At 40.1% G+C, this 15,821-nt stretch overlaps 1 protein-coding gene across 1 annotated transcript in view; it reads left to right on the forward strand.

The window, feature by feature from the left end:
• Positions 1-15,821, forward strand: part of camk1da (calcium/calmodulin-dependent protein kinase 1Da) — a 133,090-nt gene that overhangs the window by 48,888 nt on the left and 68,381 nt on the right. Inside the window, exon 2 of the mRNA XM_051954254.1 lies at positions 11,181-11,312. Coding sequence (XP_051810214.1) covers positions 11,181-11,312 — 132 coding nt within the window. The remainder of the gene's footprint in view (positions 1-11,180; positions 11,313-15,821) is intronic.

The following is a 15,821-nucleotide window of genomic DNA, read 5'->3' on the forward strand; positions in this document are numbered from 1 at the left end:
CTGATAAATGGTTTGTAAAGTGTAGGCAGGAGAAATGCTTTCCAAACACTGAACAAAAGGGAGTCAACAAAAGGCTGCAGATTAGATGGTGCAGAAAGAGGCTTGTGTTTGCTCCTGATTTTTGTAGATGTGCATTAACATTTCACTGTCAAAGTATTGTGCACAATTGGTGACATTACAGACCATCAATTCTGTTTTTGTTTTTACTTTCTAAGGCAGTAGAAGGACACTGATGGACTTTATATATGTGTATAAATATATATATATATATATATATATATATATATATAAGCTTGAACTATGCTCAGCCCATCATGAGGTTGTTTTATTTATCAAGTAGGAATTACAATTTTTGACACTCGTGTGTAGGTTCCAATTAGAGAATAAAGAAGCCAACATCTTGATGCTCTGAATATTCTCCTACCTACAAACCACATTCCAGAAAAAAACTAAAAATTTTGAACAACAAAGATACAGTGTAAAAAAAGACAATTCTTCTTTTTCCAAAATCCAGAATATATTCCAAGGCAGTCAAAATATACGAAAACAATAGTCAGTGCTTTTCAGCTGACTATCTCACCACACCCACTCCTCCTATAACTCAAGTTGCAGCTCTTTAACTATTACACATTAACTTGAGCCCATTTAGGCTCCTGTGTTGTGTTTATGTGTACACCAGTGCCACCAGTTATGAGACTTGCACTGGTCTTGATTGTACTTGGGATATGATGTTTGCATGGCTGGTGCACAGAGAAATCTTGTTATTCATATTCCTGTATACATGACAAATGCTAGTTCCCCAATTACTGATTATGGTGTTCTGTTTGTGTAGTTGTCTGTGATGTTTATAAGCTAAACCAGCAATTTAATCTGACATTCCTGCTACTGTTGGCCTACACTTTGTCTTCGGCTTATAGTGGGCTTAGCATTGTTAAATGACAATGTAAAGTTGCAGATTTATTGCCAGCAGTGACAGATGAGAATGACAGGAAATTTTAAGCATGTCCTCCTCCTCTAGGAGCTGGGAAAGAAGATATGCAACAGTAACTGGTGGGATAAGATTGTCATTATGAGGTTTAGTGACTCTACGTGGACATTTCCATATGAGCAGAGGATCCTTTTACTGGCTGTGTGATCGTGTTAAACCACAGTAGACCAGAGGAATCAACAGTACAAGCACCAGGGAGTGACCATGATGTTATACAAACTGGGTAGTTATGGGAAATATCACATGGTTGCTAACCGCTTTGCCAAAATACTTCTATATATATGTTCTGTGTTTGTATGATAGACAAAGCTAATAGCCACTGCATAAAAGTCCTCAGCCCAGAAGAAGCCATCCAGACAGCGGTCAGACACCTGGAAAGACATTACATCAAACTATCCTGGTGTTTTCACATTAGTCCAGCTAGCATAATCAGATTTCTCAAAACCAGAAGAAGAACTAATCACATTTCTGAAATCGGGATATGATGAATACTTCAGTCCATGAACACAGTGAATAAACAGACCTCCTCTCTGGGATGGAAGTTGCTGCATCGTTGGTGGAGATGTGGATTCAGGTGCTAGTGGAAAGCGCGGTGGAAATACAATCCAGGAAAAGTAATTTGAATAAAAGAGGAGTTTGAAAGCTGACTAGATGCAAAGCAGTAGGTATAAAATAGGCCTAGACAATAGAACGATACTAACATTAACTAATGATAGACGCTTCATCAATACTAAGAATATTGTTCGATAGCTTCACACCATCATGAAAGCACACAATGAAAACATAAAGTTTGGTTGGATAAACAAACCCTAAGCGTGTTCTCTCCCTAGCTCTTTACAGCCTATTATATCTTTGGATAATTGATATCAGCTCCGCACGTTCTGCCTGGGCCTCTTGTTGCCTGGAACCGGTGGTTGTCCTTGCAATACAGGCTTGGAGGTCAAATAACACTAGCAACTATGTGTCCCACCTCAGCCTAATTGATGGGCTTTCCCAGACCTTCTTTAATGGCTGATGGACGTAGAGCCCATTGCAGGGTCCTTGTCTGGTGAAAGTGGCCACAAACTCTGAACATTAACCTCAGTGTGGTGCAGGAGCTTCACCCTATCACCCTCTGTGAACCTCCAGGATTTACTTGCTTTTTTTATTTAATATGTGTCAAGGTGAGATCATTCCTTTATTTTTATTTATATGTATGCATGTCTGTGAAGTGTAAAGTGAGTGTTATGTCCCCTGATAAATAGAAAAAATGGTTAAATTCAAGGGTTTTTCTGACACTTATAAACTCTGATGATCCCTCAACTCTTCGTCCAGTGTCAGTCGGATCAGCCTCAGCTCTACTTTGATTTGTACTTCATGTATTTTGTGCTAATTCATTGTTTAGCATCCTGTTAGGGTAAACTTGGATAAAGAACAGTATCGGCATCAGTGAGCATTGCCACCGTGAGCACTCTTAAATCACACTTTGTTTCAGTCACACCCATAATCATGTTTGTGCTGCGCTGCATTGTGATCTGATTTCCCACAGTAGCCTCCTTTATAATGGATTCCTCAGTGTGTAATTGTTTTATGGTGGCCACCACAAAGTGGCTGTTACTCTTTGACCACGAGGGCTTGACTCCAAACCCTGACGTTTTATACCACTGCTGTATTATATACCTGAAACCTTTGAAACATCTCCTGCTATCACACCGTAAAGCTGCAGCTAGAAACGGTGTCAGGTCACTTTCCTATAAAAAAGAAAATCAGTCATCTGGTGTTAGCAGTGTTACCATTGTGCATTTTTACTTTTACAGAAGAATGTGATGACTGAACAACTTTATGAGAGCAGTATATTTTCAGCTTGACATTGAGATCACTGATGGCTGCTGTCAGTCTCCACGTTAAATGTGTCACTGTCACCTTGTCAGCCTATTCTCGTCTCTCTGTCTCTATCTCTGTCTTACGTTATGTGTGTGTGTGTTTGTGTGTGTTTGTGTGTGTGTGCACGGAAGACGGACTGTTTCCCTGTTGGACATGTGCTTGATAGAGAAACACACACTGCACACGCTGTCGCTGCCAATACGTTTCCCGCTCGGTGCGCCGATGGCAGGAGCAGAGCTCGACTGACACAATTACACAGGTTCATACATAGGAAATGCAATCATTGTTGCCGCGGGTAACGGCAAGCGGGGACTGCCAGCCAGTCCACCCTGATACACATAAACACAGCGCAGATGTTGTATGAGTTCCCCTGCTCCAATCAAATGAAGGCACTGGTACTTTACACTTTACCGTGTGTGTGTGTGTGTGTGTGTGTGTGTGTGTGTGTGTGTGTGTGTGTGTGTGTGTGTGTGTGTGTGTGTGTGTGTGTGTGTGTGTGTGTGTGTGTGTGTGTGTGTGTGTGTGTGTGTGTGTGTGTGTCCATTGTGGGTCTGTCCTGGCTCCATTCACATTTTTAGCTCGCTTCTCTCTCTTCTGACCTTTTTCTTTATTTCACTACAGTTCAGCTTAATTTTTTTTTGCCCTCTTCCCACCATTCAGACATAATATTCAGCAAGAACAAACACAGCACTTACCAGTGTTTCATCGTGTGAATGTAAATGATGGCTTTTTAAAAATATTGCTCTGCTGATGTAGTAATCAATATTTGTTGTGTTATCGTCAGTCAGAGCCTGTTCACATTTTCTTCTCATCACATCACTGCTGATCATTAGCACATCAATGTTCTTTTACTATAATTGCTTCTAGGAGTAGGATTTTTTCAGGGCTGCTACACACAGTGATTATTAGGAATAAAGAAAACCAATAATCTATACACTGCTGAGATTTGCAGTATAAACGTTCAAATCGTTGCTGTTTGTCAGTGAGGTTCACGTCTCTCTTGACAGACTCCATTTCTCAATGAGATTACCTGTAAAAATAAATAAAAATAAAAATCTTTGCATCAAAATTTAGAATAACAACTTCAACTCAAATCTTTGTTACAGTACATTTCTTTACGTATATTTTACATAAGTTTAATTGAAAGAGAGCAGCATTTATCCTACAGTGTTTTTGTGATTACAGACATGGAGAAAGATCTGGCCACATCTGAGCCAAGGTGGTACTTTTATCAATAATTATATTTTATCAGAAATTGGCTGAAAAAATAACAATACCAATCTGAAAAATGAAAGTCTTAATTAAAGTGATTATTATTGTATTGGATCTCATAACTGGCAAAACTGCTAATCGATCGACCCCTCAGAAAAAAGATTTTCTCTCTTAAGGTGTCAGACTAGCTTCCCCTCAGCATTGATTTTTCAAGTTTTAATCGCCACTGGTGGAAAAAGAACCATAAACCATCCCATTTCGTGCTTAGATGATGACTTCCATTGGTTTTGTTTGGCGGACAGCTGGAGACTATGAAGGCCACAGCAGGGTTAAAGGTTTACCTGTAATTTTAACATTAAATAAAGTTTGTTGTTAAAAATAAATTGTGCTGATATTTATACATACTTTATCCATACAGTATCTTATCCTCATTAGATCATTAGGGTCATGGGGGGCTGGAGTTTCTCCCAGCTGATTTAGGGTGAAGGTAGGGGACACCTGGACAGGTCACCAGTCTATCACAGGACTACACATAGAGAGAAACAATCACACTCATATTCACACCTACAGGCAATTTAGATTCACCAGTTAACCTCAGCATGTTTAGGACTGTGGGAGGAAGCTGGAGAACCTGGAGAAAACCCACACAGAACATGCAAACTCCATGCAGAAAGACGATGGGAAGGCCGGGTCATGAACTTCTAGCTGCAAGGTGAAAGTGTTAACCACCAAGCCACTGTGGAGTCCGTGCTGATATTTAATCATAAACAACAACAACAAAAAAAAACGTGTTTGAATTTGCTGTTGTTTTGTGTCTGTCAGTGCTTGTGGTCATCTTGTTAGTAGAATAGAAAGTGCTCTATTTTTGAGCAGGAAAACTGAAAAGCAAGTGTACAGCTAAAAGTTCAAGTGGTTGTGTTCATGTGAATGTGTGACGATCATCAGGTTGTTTTAGCAACCACATCATGAGCCGGTGCAACCAACTTGCTCAGGAAATGAAACCAGGATTTAGCAAGGACTTTCTTAGAAATGGTTGGATTTGGGCGCACTGGTAGCTCAACTGGTTGAGTGGAGGACCCATGAACTGGCTATAGTCCCTGATGCTGTGGTTATGAGCTCAAATATGATTCTTCCCTCAGAACTTGGAAAGTATCTGCATTCACTATCTTTATATCTTTTTGTGTATTGTTGCATCAAGCTCTTTAGCTACTACTCTATGTACCCCTGGCAGCTGTGTCTAGTGCTGAGCAGGTACTATACAACTTTATAGCTAAAAGTTGTTATTGCTGCCAAAAACAATATTGCCGACAGATGACAGATACTGAAACACCTCATGGAGCTGAGATAGGTGGTGGTTCTGTGCCTATGTAACATGACACACAATCATTTGACCGACTGCTACCATTAAATATTGTACACACGTGGACAAAATTGTTGGTACCCCTCAGTTAAAGAAGGAAAAACCCACAATTCTCACTGAAATCACTTGAAACTCACAAAAGTAACAATAAATAAAAATTTATTGAAAATTAAATAATCAAAAACAGCCATTACTTTTGAATTGTTGATTAACATAATTATTTAAAAAAACAAACTAATGAAACAGGCCTGGACAAAAATGATGGTACCTCTATCAAAGATTGAAAACTATTTGACCAGAGTGACATGATTAACTCAGGTGTGTCATTTAATTGACATCACAGGTGTTTCCAAACTCATAATCAGTCAGTCTGCCTATTTAAAGGGAGACAAGTAGTCACCCTGCTGTTTGGTGAAAAGGTGTGTACCACACTGAACATGGACAACAGAAAGCGAAGGAGAGAATTGTCCCAGGACATCCGAAAAAAAATTATAGACAAACATCTTAAAGGTAAAGGCTATAAGACCATCTCTAAACAGCTTGAAGTTCCTGTGACAACAGTGGCTCATATTATTCAGAAGTTCAAGACCCACGGGACAGTAGCCGACCTCCCTGGACGTGGCCACAAGAGGAAAATTGATGACAAATTGAAGAGACGGATCGTTCGAATTGTATCCAAAGAGCCCAGAGCAACCTCCATAGAAATTAAAGGTGAACTCCAAGGCCAAGGTACATCAGTGTCAGATCGCACCATTCGTCGTTGTTTGAGCCAAAGTGGACTTCATGGGAGACGACCAAGGAGGACACCACTGCTGAAAAAAACTCATAAAAAAGCGAGACTGGAATTTGCAAAAATGCATGTTGACAAGCCACAAAGCTTCTGGGAGAATGTCCTTTGGACAGATGAGACCAAACTGGAGCTTTTTGGTAAGGCACATCAACTCTATGTTCATAGACTCAAAAACCAAGCATACGAAGAAAAGAACACTGTCCCTACGGTGAAACATGGAGGAGGCTCAGTAATGTTTTGGGGCTGCTTTGCTGCATCTGGCACAGGGTGTCTTGAAAGTGTGCAAGGTACGATGAAATCTGAAGACTATCAAGGCATTCTGGAGAGAAATGTGCTGCCCCGTGTCAGAAAGCTTGGTCTCAGTCGCAGGTCATGGGTCTTCCAACAGGACAACGATCCAAAACACACAGCCAAAAACACCCAAGAATGGCTGAGAGAGAAAAGCGTTGGACTATTCTAAAGTGGCCTTCTATGAGCCCAGATCTGAATCCCATTGAACATATGTGGAAGGAGCTGAAACATGCCATTTGGAGAAGACACCCATCAAACCTGAGACAACTGGAGCTGTTTGCTCATGAGGAGTGGGCCAAAATACCTGTTGACAGCTGCAGAACGCTCATTGACAAATACAGAAATCGTTTAATTGCAGTGATTGCCTCAAAAGGTTGTGCAACAAAATATTAAGTTATGGGTACCATCATTTTTGTCCAGCCCTATTTCATTAGTTTGTTTTTTTAAATAATTATGTTAATCAACAATTCAAAAGTGATGGCTGATTTTGATTATTTAATTTTCAATAAATTTTTATTTATTGTTACTTTTGTGAGTTTCAAGTGATTTCAGTGAGAATTGTGGGTTTTTCCTTCTTTAACTGAGGGGTACCAACAATTTTGTCCACGTGTGTATATACCAGTTTTAGTGTTTTCTCCTCCATTATTTTACATATTCAGTTGAGAAAGATCACAATACACGACACAACAATAAACTGCAGGTGTAACTGCTCCTGTGATGACTAATAACAACTGCAGCTGTGAAGAGACACTGTGCCATAATTACAAACGCTAGTGTTGCGAGGTTGAGCTGAACTGTTGTCACTAATGGAATGGAAATGTCTGTTTATTGCACCAGTGTAATCATTTTATGTTGACCCTGGAAGAAGAAAATCTTCACATTAACTCCCATAGCGACGATACTGATATCATGCTCTTGTTTACCTGTGAAGACACACTGTGTTTGTTCTCATATTATTATGGGATTATTATAATTATAGCTGAGTGTTAGTGCAGGTAAAAGTTGAGTTCATGCACTCTCAGTTGGGAAAACACCCCCTGTAGACACAAACACACATGTGGCTGACAGTCATGTATGTGCCTATAATGAATGAAGCACTCCAAGCATATGTGTGTACTTGTTTCTGCTATCTCGGTGGGGACGTTGACCTGACTCTACGCTATCTCGGTGGGGACTTGTGTCACGGTGGGGACCAAAAATGAGGTCCCCACGGGGGGAAACAGTGTTTTTTTGGCCATGTTGTTGTTACTGAAAAAGTAAAAGTGCAAAAAAGTTTCTTTAGGGTTAGGCATTGTTTTGGTCTGGGTTAGGGTAAGGGTTAGGGGTTAGATATGAATGGGAGTCAATGGTAGGTCCCCAAAAAGAAAGGAATACACTGTGTGTGTGTGTGTGTGTGTGTGTGTGTGTGTGTGTGTGTGTGTGTGTGTGTGTGTGTGTGTGTGTGTGTGTGTGTGTGTGTGTGTGTGTGTGTGTGTGTGTGTGTGTGTGTGTGTGTGTGTGTGTGTGTGTGTGTGTGTGTGTGCGCCTTTGTGCATGAGATTGAGCGAAACAACAATACAAGCAGCACGGCCCAATTGTTTTGTCTGGCTTTGACGTCACCAAAACCCACAAAAGCCATTATCAGCACACACATGTCTCTGCTGTGTGTGCACGCGTGAGCCGAGTGAAGTGATCTGATTGGCTGTCACCTTGATCGCCAGGGGCAACCAGCAGTATGGTCACTTGTCACTGTAAAAGATGTGTGGTGCACGAGATAAGAGAGAGAATGATAGAGGGAGGGACAGGAGGAGGTGAAGGTGAGAAGGAAATGAGGTTCTTGCTAAGAGGAGTAAAAAAAAAACGACAAGGACTGCGCAAACAGCGGCGACAAACCGTGTTGGTGCGATGCTGCTTTTAAGACAAGGCGGCCTTGTGGCTGATGGACGACTTGTCAAGTGTGCTTCCCTCTGAAGGGCTTGAGGGCTTTCTGCACCGCGGCACACACATATTGATGCGATAGAGAGCTCATTCACAACAGCCTCTTGCTCCGTGAATGAGGAGCTTTAAGCACACTTCCAGCGCAAATACACTTACCAGGATGCACATGAGTGAAACAGTGGATGAATGAAGAGCTCAGGTAAATTAGAAGGAATAAAGGTTTAATGTTGTGGTCATCCGGACAAAAAAGCAACCTGATGTGAGGTTCATTTTCCAAGCAGGCAGGTGTGTTAGACAGGGAAATGAAAATGAATTGACTTGTGGGTTCTTGAAATCTCTGATTTAGTCTTGATTGATGTAAATATAAAGCCCTGACAGATAATATAAATGAGTTGTTTAATCAACAGAGCATGATTTGACTTTGCATCCACATTATCTTTGACTACCTACAGCAGTGTAATGTAGTTTTGGACTCTTACCTAGGAGCCTTACTGCTTTAGCCAATCTTTATTCTTTTAGTATTAACATTTTTCGTGTCGGCCAAAAGCGGCCCGCGACAGGGTCCAGAGTCACTGAGGAATTGCTGGGGCAGAGTGTAACTTCAGAGGGCGATAATATCATTTAAGATTGTCCTTCTGACCACAAATGGGCAACAACCATTTAATACAAGTTCAAGTGAAACTGAGGACATTCTCTTATTTAAAAGTGAATTTTTAATAGATTTTAACATGGCACCTTGGTCAGAAAGGGTGTTTGGGGGGTGTCTATGCACAGCAGTAAGCACATTTGTCCATGTACAGTAAAGACAATGAGTCTGTGATGTCCTGTTTGACAGAACTCTGTGCATTTTCCTGTTCTTTCTGACCATTTAATACAATTTGACTGAGCAAAGACTTCTTTGGAGGGTTACAAAAATTCCTCTATGCAGTAAAAACCTCTGATACTGACTCAGGCAGTCGTGTTTCTATGGACAGATGAGCTGAACAGTGAAAACCTGCTGGCTGAGGATGCTAAGCTACCTGGAGGCCTATACTGGACTAACTGTTCAGATACAAAGCAAGGAGGTTTGTGGTCGGAAATGTAATAGTCTTGTGCATTTAATTGGTTTTATAAAGTCTGGATTTGTGCAGGTTGTCTGCATGGTGGACAGGAAGAGACGACAGAAGGAAAACAAACAGAGGAGAGCAGAGATAAGGACAGAGATGTGTTTATTCTAAAAGATAGGTGAAGCTGAAAGCATATCGACACAGGAGTCACAACAGGGTTCAGGCAGATTAGCTCACAATAGGCTCATCTTCATTCATCACCCTGCTTGTCTTCATGACGCACACGCACACACACACACACAAACACACACACACACACACACACAAACACACAAACACACAAACACACACTTAATCAAGACTGAAAGCCATAGCTGAATTAAAACTTCCAATTATTTTGCCTAATGCTGATGTTGTAATTGTGATTGAGGCTCATCAGTTTTTATGATGCGAGAAACAGAAATTTGAAATGATTTACAGTCGTCACAGTTGTTCTAAGTGAATAAATAATAAAATTGCTAATGTTTTAATGTTACGCTTGGCAGATCCAATCACATTTCCATTGCGGTGTAATTTTCTGCACATTAAGATTGTCAGATACACACTGTATCTGTAGCAAATGGAATTTTAAGGCAAAATAAGTGAAATCACATAGTGTTCAATATGAAATTTACAGAGACTGACTCTTTCTTTATCTAAAATTAAATAAGGGAGTGTTTCATTGTTTGTGTTTGCATTACTGCCAATGGTGCAAATGATATAGAGTTAAATTATAGCTTCAAATCCTGAAATCTTGTTCCTGAGCAGTTATACATAATTTGTGACTAACTCTTTTTAAGTGGAAATGGTGTTGTTCTGTACAATTAACGTTACTTACATTAGACAGTCACAAGATTGATTTGTTGCAATCAGACTGCATGCTGACAACATTTGGTTGCTTGTAACTAATTTGCGATCAGAATGCAACTAAATACAGTTTTCTGCAGTCAAATGTCGATCAATAATGGCATGTGGGTCGCTCCATAATGTTGCCTTTTAAACTCAAAGAACGCATTCCTTCCCCCAGGCTGACGACCTGTTCTGCAGTTTTAATGAAAGCTATGAAAATATGTACTTGACAGTTTTTGCATACTGAAAACGTGCCTCTGTGAGGAATACATCTCAGTGCATGAACTACAGTGACAAGATGCAAAGCAGTTAAGAGTGACAGTCACTGCAGGATCTAATCTTTTTTTTTAATTGTAGGATTTTAATTTGTCCACTAAAGACTCTTAGCCCCCATACATAAACATTAAACAACGTCAATCATAATGTTTTTTTCTGGAAAGCACTAAAAAAACAGTGACCTGACTTGACTTGATAAACTGCAGACTTGATGTATGTGCTGAATGTGTCACACAACAAATATGTTGTGAAATGGAAGTGCAAGCTTCCACAGCATATTTCTGACAAGGATCTATGATTTCTCTCTTCCTTCAAACATATGAGTATTTTCGAATCTGCCTGTCTTTATCATGCTGTTTTTATTTAGGCTTTAAGGATTAGTTTCTCTCTTTCAGATTGTTTTGTTTTGTAGACTTGACAGTGCTGGGTACAAAGTGGTTTGTTTGTCAGCTCTGTATGGTAAAAACGTAATGCAAAATGCAGTGTATTCAAGTTTACGTTATCCATCAAGTTGCCAGTCAATCATGTGACTTTATCATGTGTTCACAGAGGGGCGTTTTCAGAGGTGGTGCTGGCCCAGGAGAAGCTGACTGGCCGGATGTTTGCAGTGAAGTGCATCCCCAAGAAGGCTCTGAAGGGGAAGGAGAGCAGCATCGAAAACGAGATCGCCGTGCTGAGGAAGTGAGTCCTGTGACACGAGCACACACGCATGAGCCTATTAATTCCCTGTTACCGGGGCAACTGTGCATCTTCTCTTCTCTTCCAGGCATGGCACCCCCCCATCAACCCCCACCCCCAGGTCACGATCCACAGCCCACCTACCACACATATGAACACATACATAAAGATACACAGTCCGGATTGGAAACCTCTGTCTGTCTGAGCACAAAACAGCTGCGCAATAATAACAGGAATCAGGCTGGGAGTACTGTTTGGTGTACTGTGTTGCTTGTTGATGTGTGGTTTCATACATCTTTATTGTACAAGAAATGTTTTCTACTCGGCAAACACAATTTTTACATTTTCTGGTTGCATTTCTGAATGGACAAGGCCTTAATGCTTGCTAGATGCGTTTTTCTAGTGCAGTTCTGACATTAGTTATTGATTTTACTCACGTGGGGTTTCACTGGACAACGACCTGCTCAATTTTTTTTTCCATTTGCTGCTCGAAACACTTAAAGACAGTACACACCAGTTTCATTGTGTTTCATCATTTTCACAACCTGGAGGCATCATAAAGACAGAAGAAGTCAAAGTATAGCTGTAGAATGCACCAATAGGAGGCACAAATGTGATGTGTAAATACAGCTTTTCTGAAGCGGATGAAGAAGGGAAAGCGGCATATCTCAATGAAGTAACACATATCAAGCAGTGTTCATGTGTATATGATGTCACCGATGTGTGTTGTTGAAGAAATTTCACTCTTAGTCCTTCAAAGTTTGCTGTAGATTGGTGTTTATTGGTGTTCCGGCATACGGTGGCCTACTAACACAGAGCATGAGTCTGTGAAGGTAAGCAGACCCAGAACATGTGCAGAGTCCACATGTTATAGGGATGGTCAGAGAGTGGGTCAGAGGGTAGGGAGGGGGCTGCATGTAAATACAAGGGTGAGTAGTGGTTAATTTGCCTATTATTGCAAATCAGTAACAAAAAAGACCAAAGCAAGTTGTGGCAAGTGTTCTGGCAGACCAAAAGAGATTAGAGATCTGGCAAAGAGTTGCAAATAACCAAAGTGCGACAACAAAAGTTAAGAGGAGGGTCTGACAGACAGAAATAAACAACAAAAGATTTAAAAAATTGTGGGTTACAGTGGGAAATGAAATGAAGAATTGACACATGACACTAGAAGGTATCTAGCAGAAGTTGTGCTATTTTCTTTATCAGTGTGTTGCCATAGAAAGCCATATGGATATGAGAGGAACTGGTGTTTTGACACATGTCATAAGCTGCCAAGTGTTACTCCTCTGAGTGTGGATTAACTTTGGAAGGTTGGAGATTTCTGCTTTATTTAGAATATACAAGCCTCCAGAAACAGCACCTTCATTGCCAGAAGAAACAGCCCATACGTGACATATGTGTTTAAGAATCACTTGTTGTTGTGTCAAACTGTTGTGTTTGCTTGAAGCCATCAAAGCTTTTTCAGCAAGTGTGCTGCAGGTGAGCAGATATTATTAGAATGGATGAGCTGCCATGTTAAGATATGTCAGGCTGCTTGTTAACGTGCAAGAGGAGTAAACTGCGCAGGAAACCTTCAGAATAACAAAAAGGATTCTCTTACACACAAGCATGTAACCACACAATTACATTGAAATGTCAAACTGCTGGGCTTAGTACGCTGTGACAACACAAATGTATTATTATATCAGATACAGTAAGTTTTCTAATTTGACCATACAGCGTAACATCAGGGAAAATGAGAACTGCCTCCAGTAATGAGGGAGAGACGCAGACATTCATTCAGACAAATGAGTGTCATTACTGTAAACGACTGAGAGCATCGCTGAGCAGACTGGCAGTCTCTACCAGTGCAGGACACCAGGTCGGCTTTGGAGGGAAATCTGCCGGATCACTTCACAATACAAAACAGGACGATGTGGCTGTTATTCCGATGAAAACAGAGCTGAAGATTTCAGAGATTTTGCTGGCTGCAGATGGGGGAAAGAATTGTAAATTTGGTTTCAAACTCAAACAATCCCGCCTTTTATTATATGAGATGAAGGCCTGCAGCATCATCTTGATTGCGAACATTTCATCCTCTTTTACCCTGCTACAACATTTCTAGGGAGTATCCTAGCCTGTATGCAAACAGTTCTGGATTCTGGAACCACTGAGGCGACATATGTAGTTCACAGCTGCCTCTTTGATTTGCGCCTTTGACTTGATTCTTTTCCAAGGCAACGACAGCTGAGGCTCATTTTGCATTTTGAGCTATCTAGCATGCCAAATCACAAAGCTGAAAAAAGTAAAACGAGTACAATTAACATAAAACTACCAATATATGGCTGCTACTAGTACACAGATTAACAACAGCATTAAAAACCACCTGTCTGTTGATGGCATCAGACAACAGCAGATACTTTAAGTCCTGAAAGTTGTGAGTTTTTGGCCTCCATGGATGAGACGAATCACAGAGGCTTAATCGAACTGATATCTTGGATTTTGGAGGCCGAATCGACACTTTGAACTCTTTGTCATGCACCGCAAACTAGCCTTCACTCCTTTTTTGGTTGGATTCACTGCAAAAACTCAAAATCTTACCAAATCTGTTTGTCTTATTTTTAGTCAAAATGTCTCATCCCACTTGATTTAAGATAAATTCACTTAACAAGTGACATTTCAGCAAGATGGAAGGACTTGTTTTAAGACAATGCATCTTAAATGTCTTGTTAAGTCAAACCATCTTGAAATTATCTTGTTTTGAGTTGAATTTTACAAGAAAATTCAAAATAAGTTTAACCCTGTTGCTGTCCTGTGGGTCAAAATGACTCATTTTAAAGTTTGAAAATGTGGGCTAAAAAATAATACTTTTACAGTGAAACTTCTGATGTCCACATTTTCAACATTTTTGGGAAATTTTGAACATTTTTTCGTGGAAAAAAGAAATGTTAAAAATGTCTCCTAAGAACATTCACAAAAACATCAACCAAACTCCAGCGAATTTTACTAGATTTTGGTTGATTTCTGTGTGAATGTTCTTAAAGAAAATATTAGAAGTTTTACTGATATATATGGAATCACTTTAGATATTTTTACTCATTTTTTGGAAGATTTTTACTCATTTTTTGAAAATATTTATAAGGACTTCCTTGCCAAATTTGGGGGATTTTTTTAAAGGGAAACTTTTAGGGAATTACTGGAATTTTCTTCCTGAAGGTTTTGCAAATTTTCTGAAATTTGGGGAATTTTTTCCTGAAATTTTTTGGATTTTTTTCAGACAAAGAAACAATATTTCTTGTTGCCCGTAAATGAAGACAGCAGGAGGGTAATACATCTCAAATTAGGAGGTTACATGAAAGCAAAAATCTATTTTTGAGTGAAAAACTGCTTTTTTAAGCATATCTGGCTTATTTTAAGACACCTAAACTTGACACTCCTGGTAAAATATAGCTTAAAATAAGTTTTCCAGCTAATTTTAAGATCTCAATATTCTAAATATCATATCTTATTTCAAGAAATCTTACCAAGACATTTTTCACTTGTTCTTGGCAGATATTTTCACTTATTTCAAGGTAAAAGTTCCTTGAAATAAGTTTTTTTCTTGTTTTGAGAGGGGCATTTTTTCCGGTGTTGAGAATACAACTGTCAGTCCCAACTTTAGTGGTGCCACAATGACCCAGACTGTTAAGACCCACAACTAGTTTCAGGTGAATGAGCAAAATGATAATGTTGCCCTCTGCATGTTTGGATTCGCCGGAACATTTCAAATGAACTGGGCCGTTTCAGTATATATGGCTGGGTACTGTACAGAGCTGAGGAAAATTTCCTTATCAGACCAGTGGGTGACTCATTTGACACACCAACAATTTGGTCCAGGTATTTGGGGGGGGGAAGGGGACCTTCCAACTGTACACTCACTCCTGCATGCCCCTAACCTGGGTGAAATGCCTGACTATGACTATGGAGCTGATGATGACAACTTTGACATTATGGAGAAGGATGGTGGAGGTGTGTTTTTCACATAGTTTAAGGTTTTGTTTTTGATGTGTGTGTGAGTTTGTCAGCGGTTCACCAGTTGTCCTTACTTGAAGAATTTGTGGTAGCAGCCAACCACTGCATACTGGGAACACCCCACAAAACCGACTGTCTCAGAGATGCTCTGACCGACACATCTAGCCATCACAGTTTGGTCCTTGCCAGAGTTGCTCAGATCCTTACACTTGGTCATTTTGGCAGGTTCCATTGTAATTGATAGGTTAATTCTCTTTCCCTGTTTTTAAGTTGTAGCTGATTGGTGTTGACATTTAAGGGAGAAAGTAGGGGAACAAAATCAGCTGCTCCTTCCACTGAGCCTTTTGTTGCCTTCATTTGGCATTTGAGAGAGTAGCAATTGACAGGAAAGCTTAGGGAGAGAAGGTGTGTAACGGGCAACACACCCCTGGATGGAATCAAACAAAGGATGTTGCAGTTGTGCATTTTGATCATTCTGATACCTGGGTGCCATGTTGATATTATTTTAATTAAAGGATTAAG

The sequence above is a fragment of the Acanthochromis polyacanthus genome, chromosome 1 (assembly GCF_021347895.1).
Source record: "Acanthochromis polyacanthus isolate Apoly-LR-REF ecotype Palm Island chromosome 1, KAUST_Apoly_ChrSc, whole genome shotgun sequence".
Classification (NCBI taxonomy): domain Eukaryota; kingdom Metazoa; phylum Chordata; class Actinopteri; family Pomacentridae; genus Acanthochromis; species Acanthochromis polyacanthus.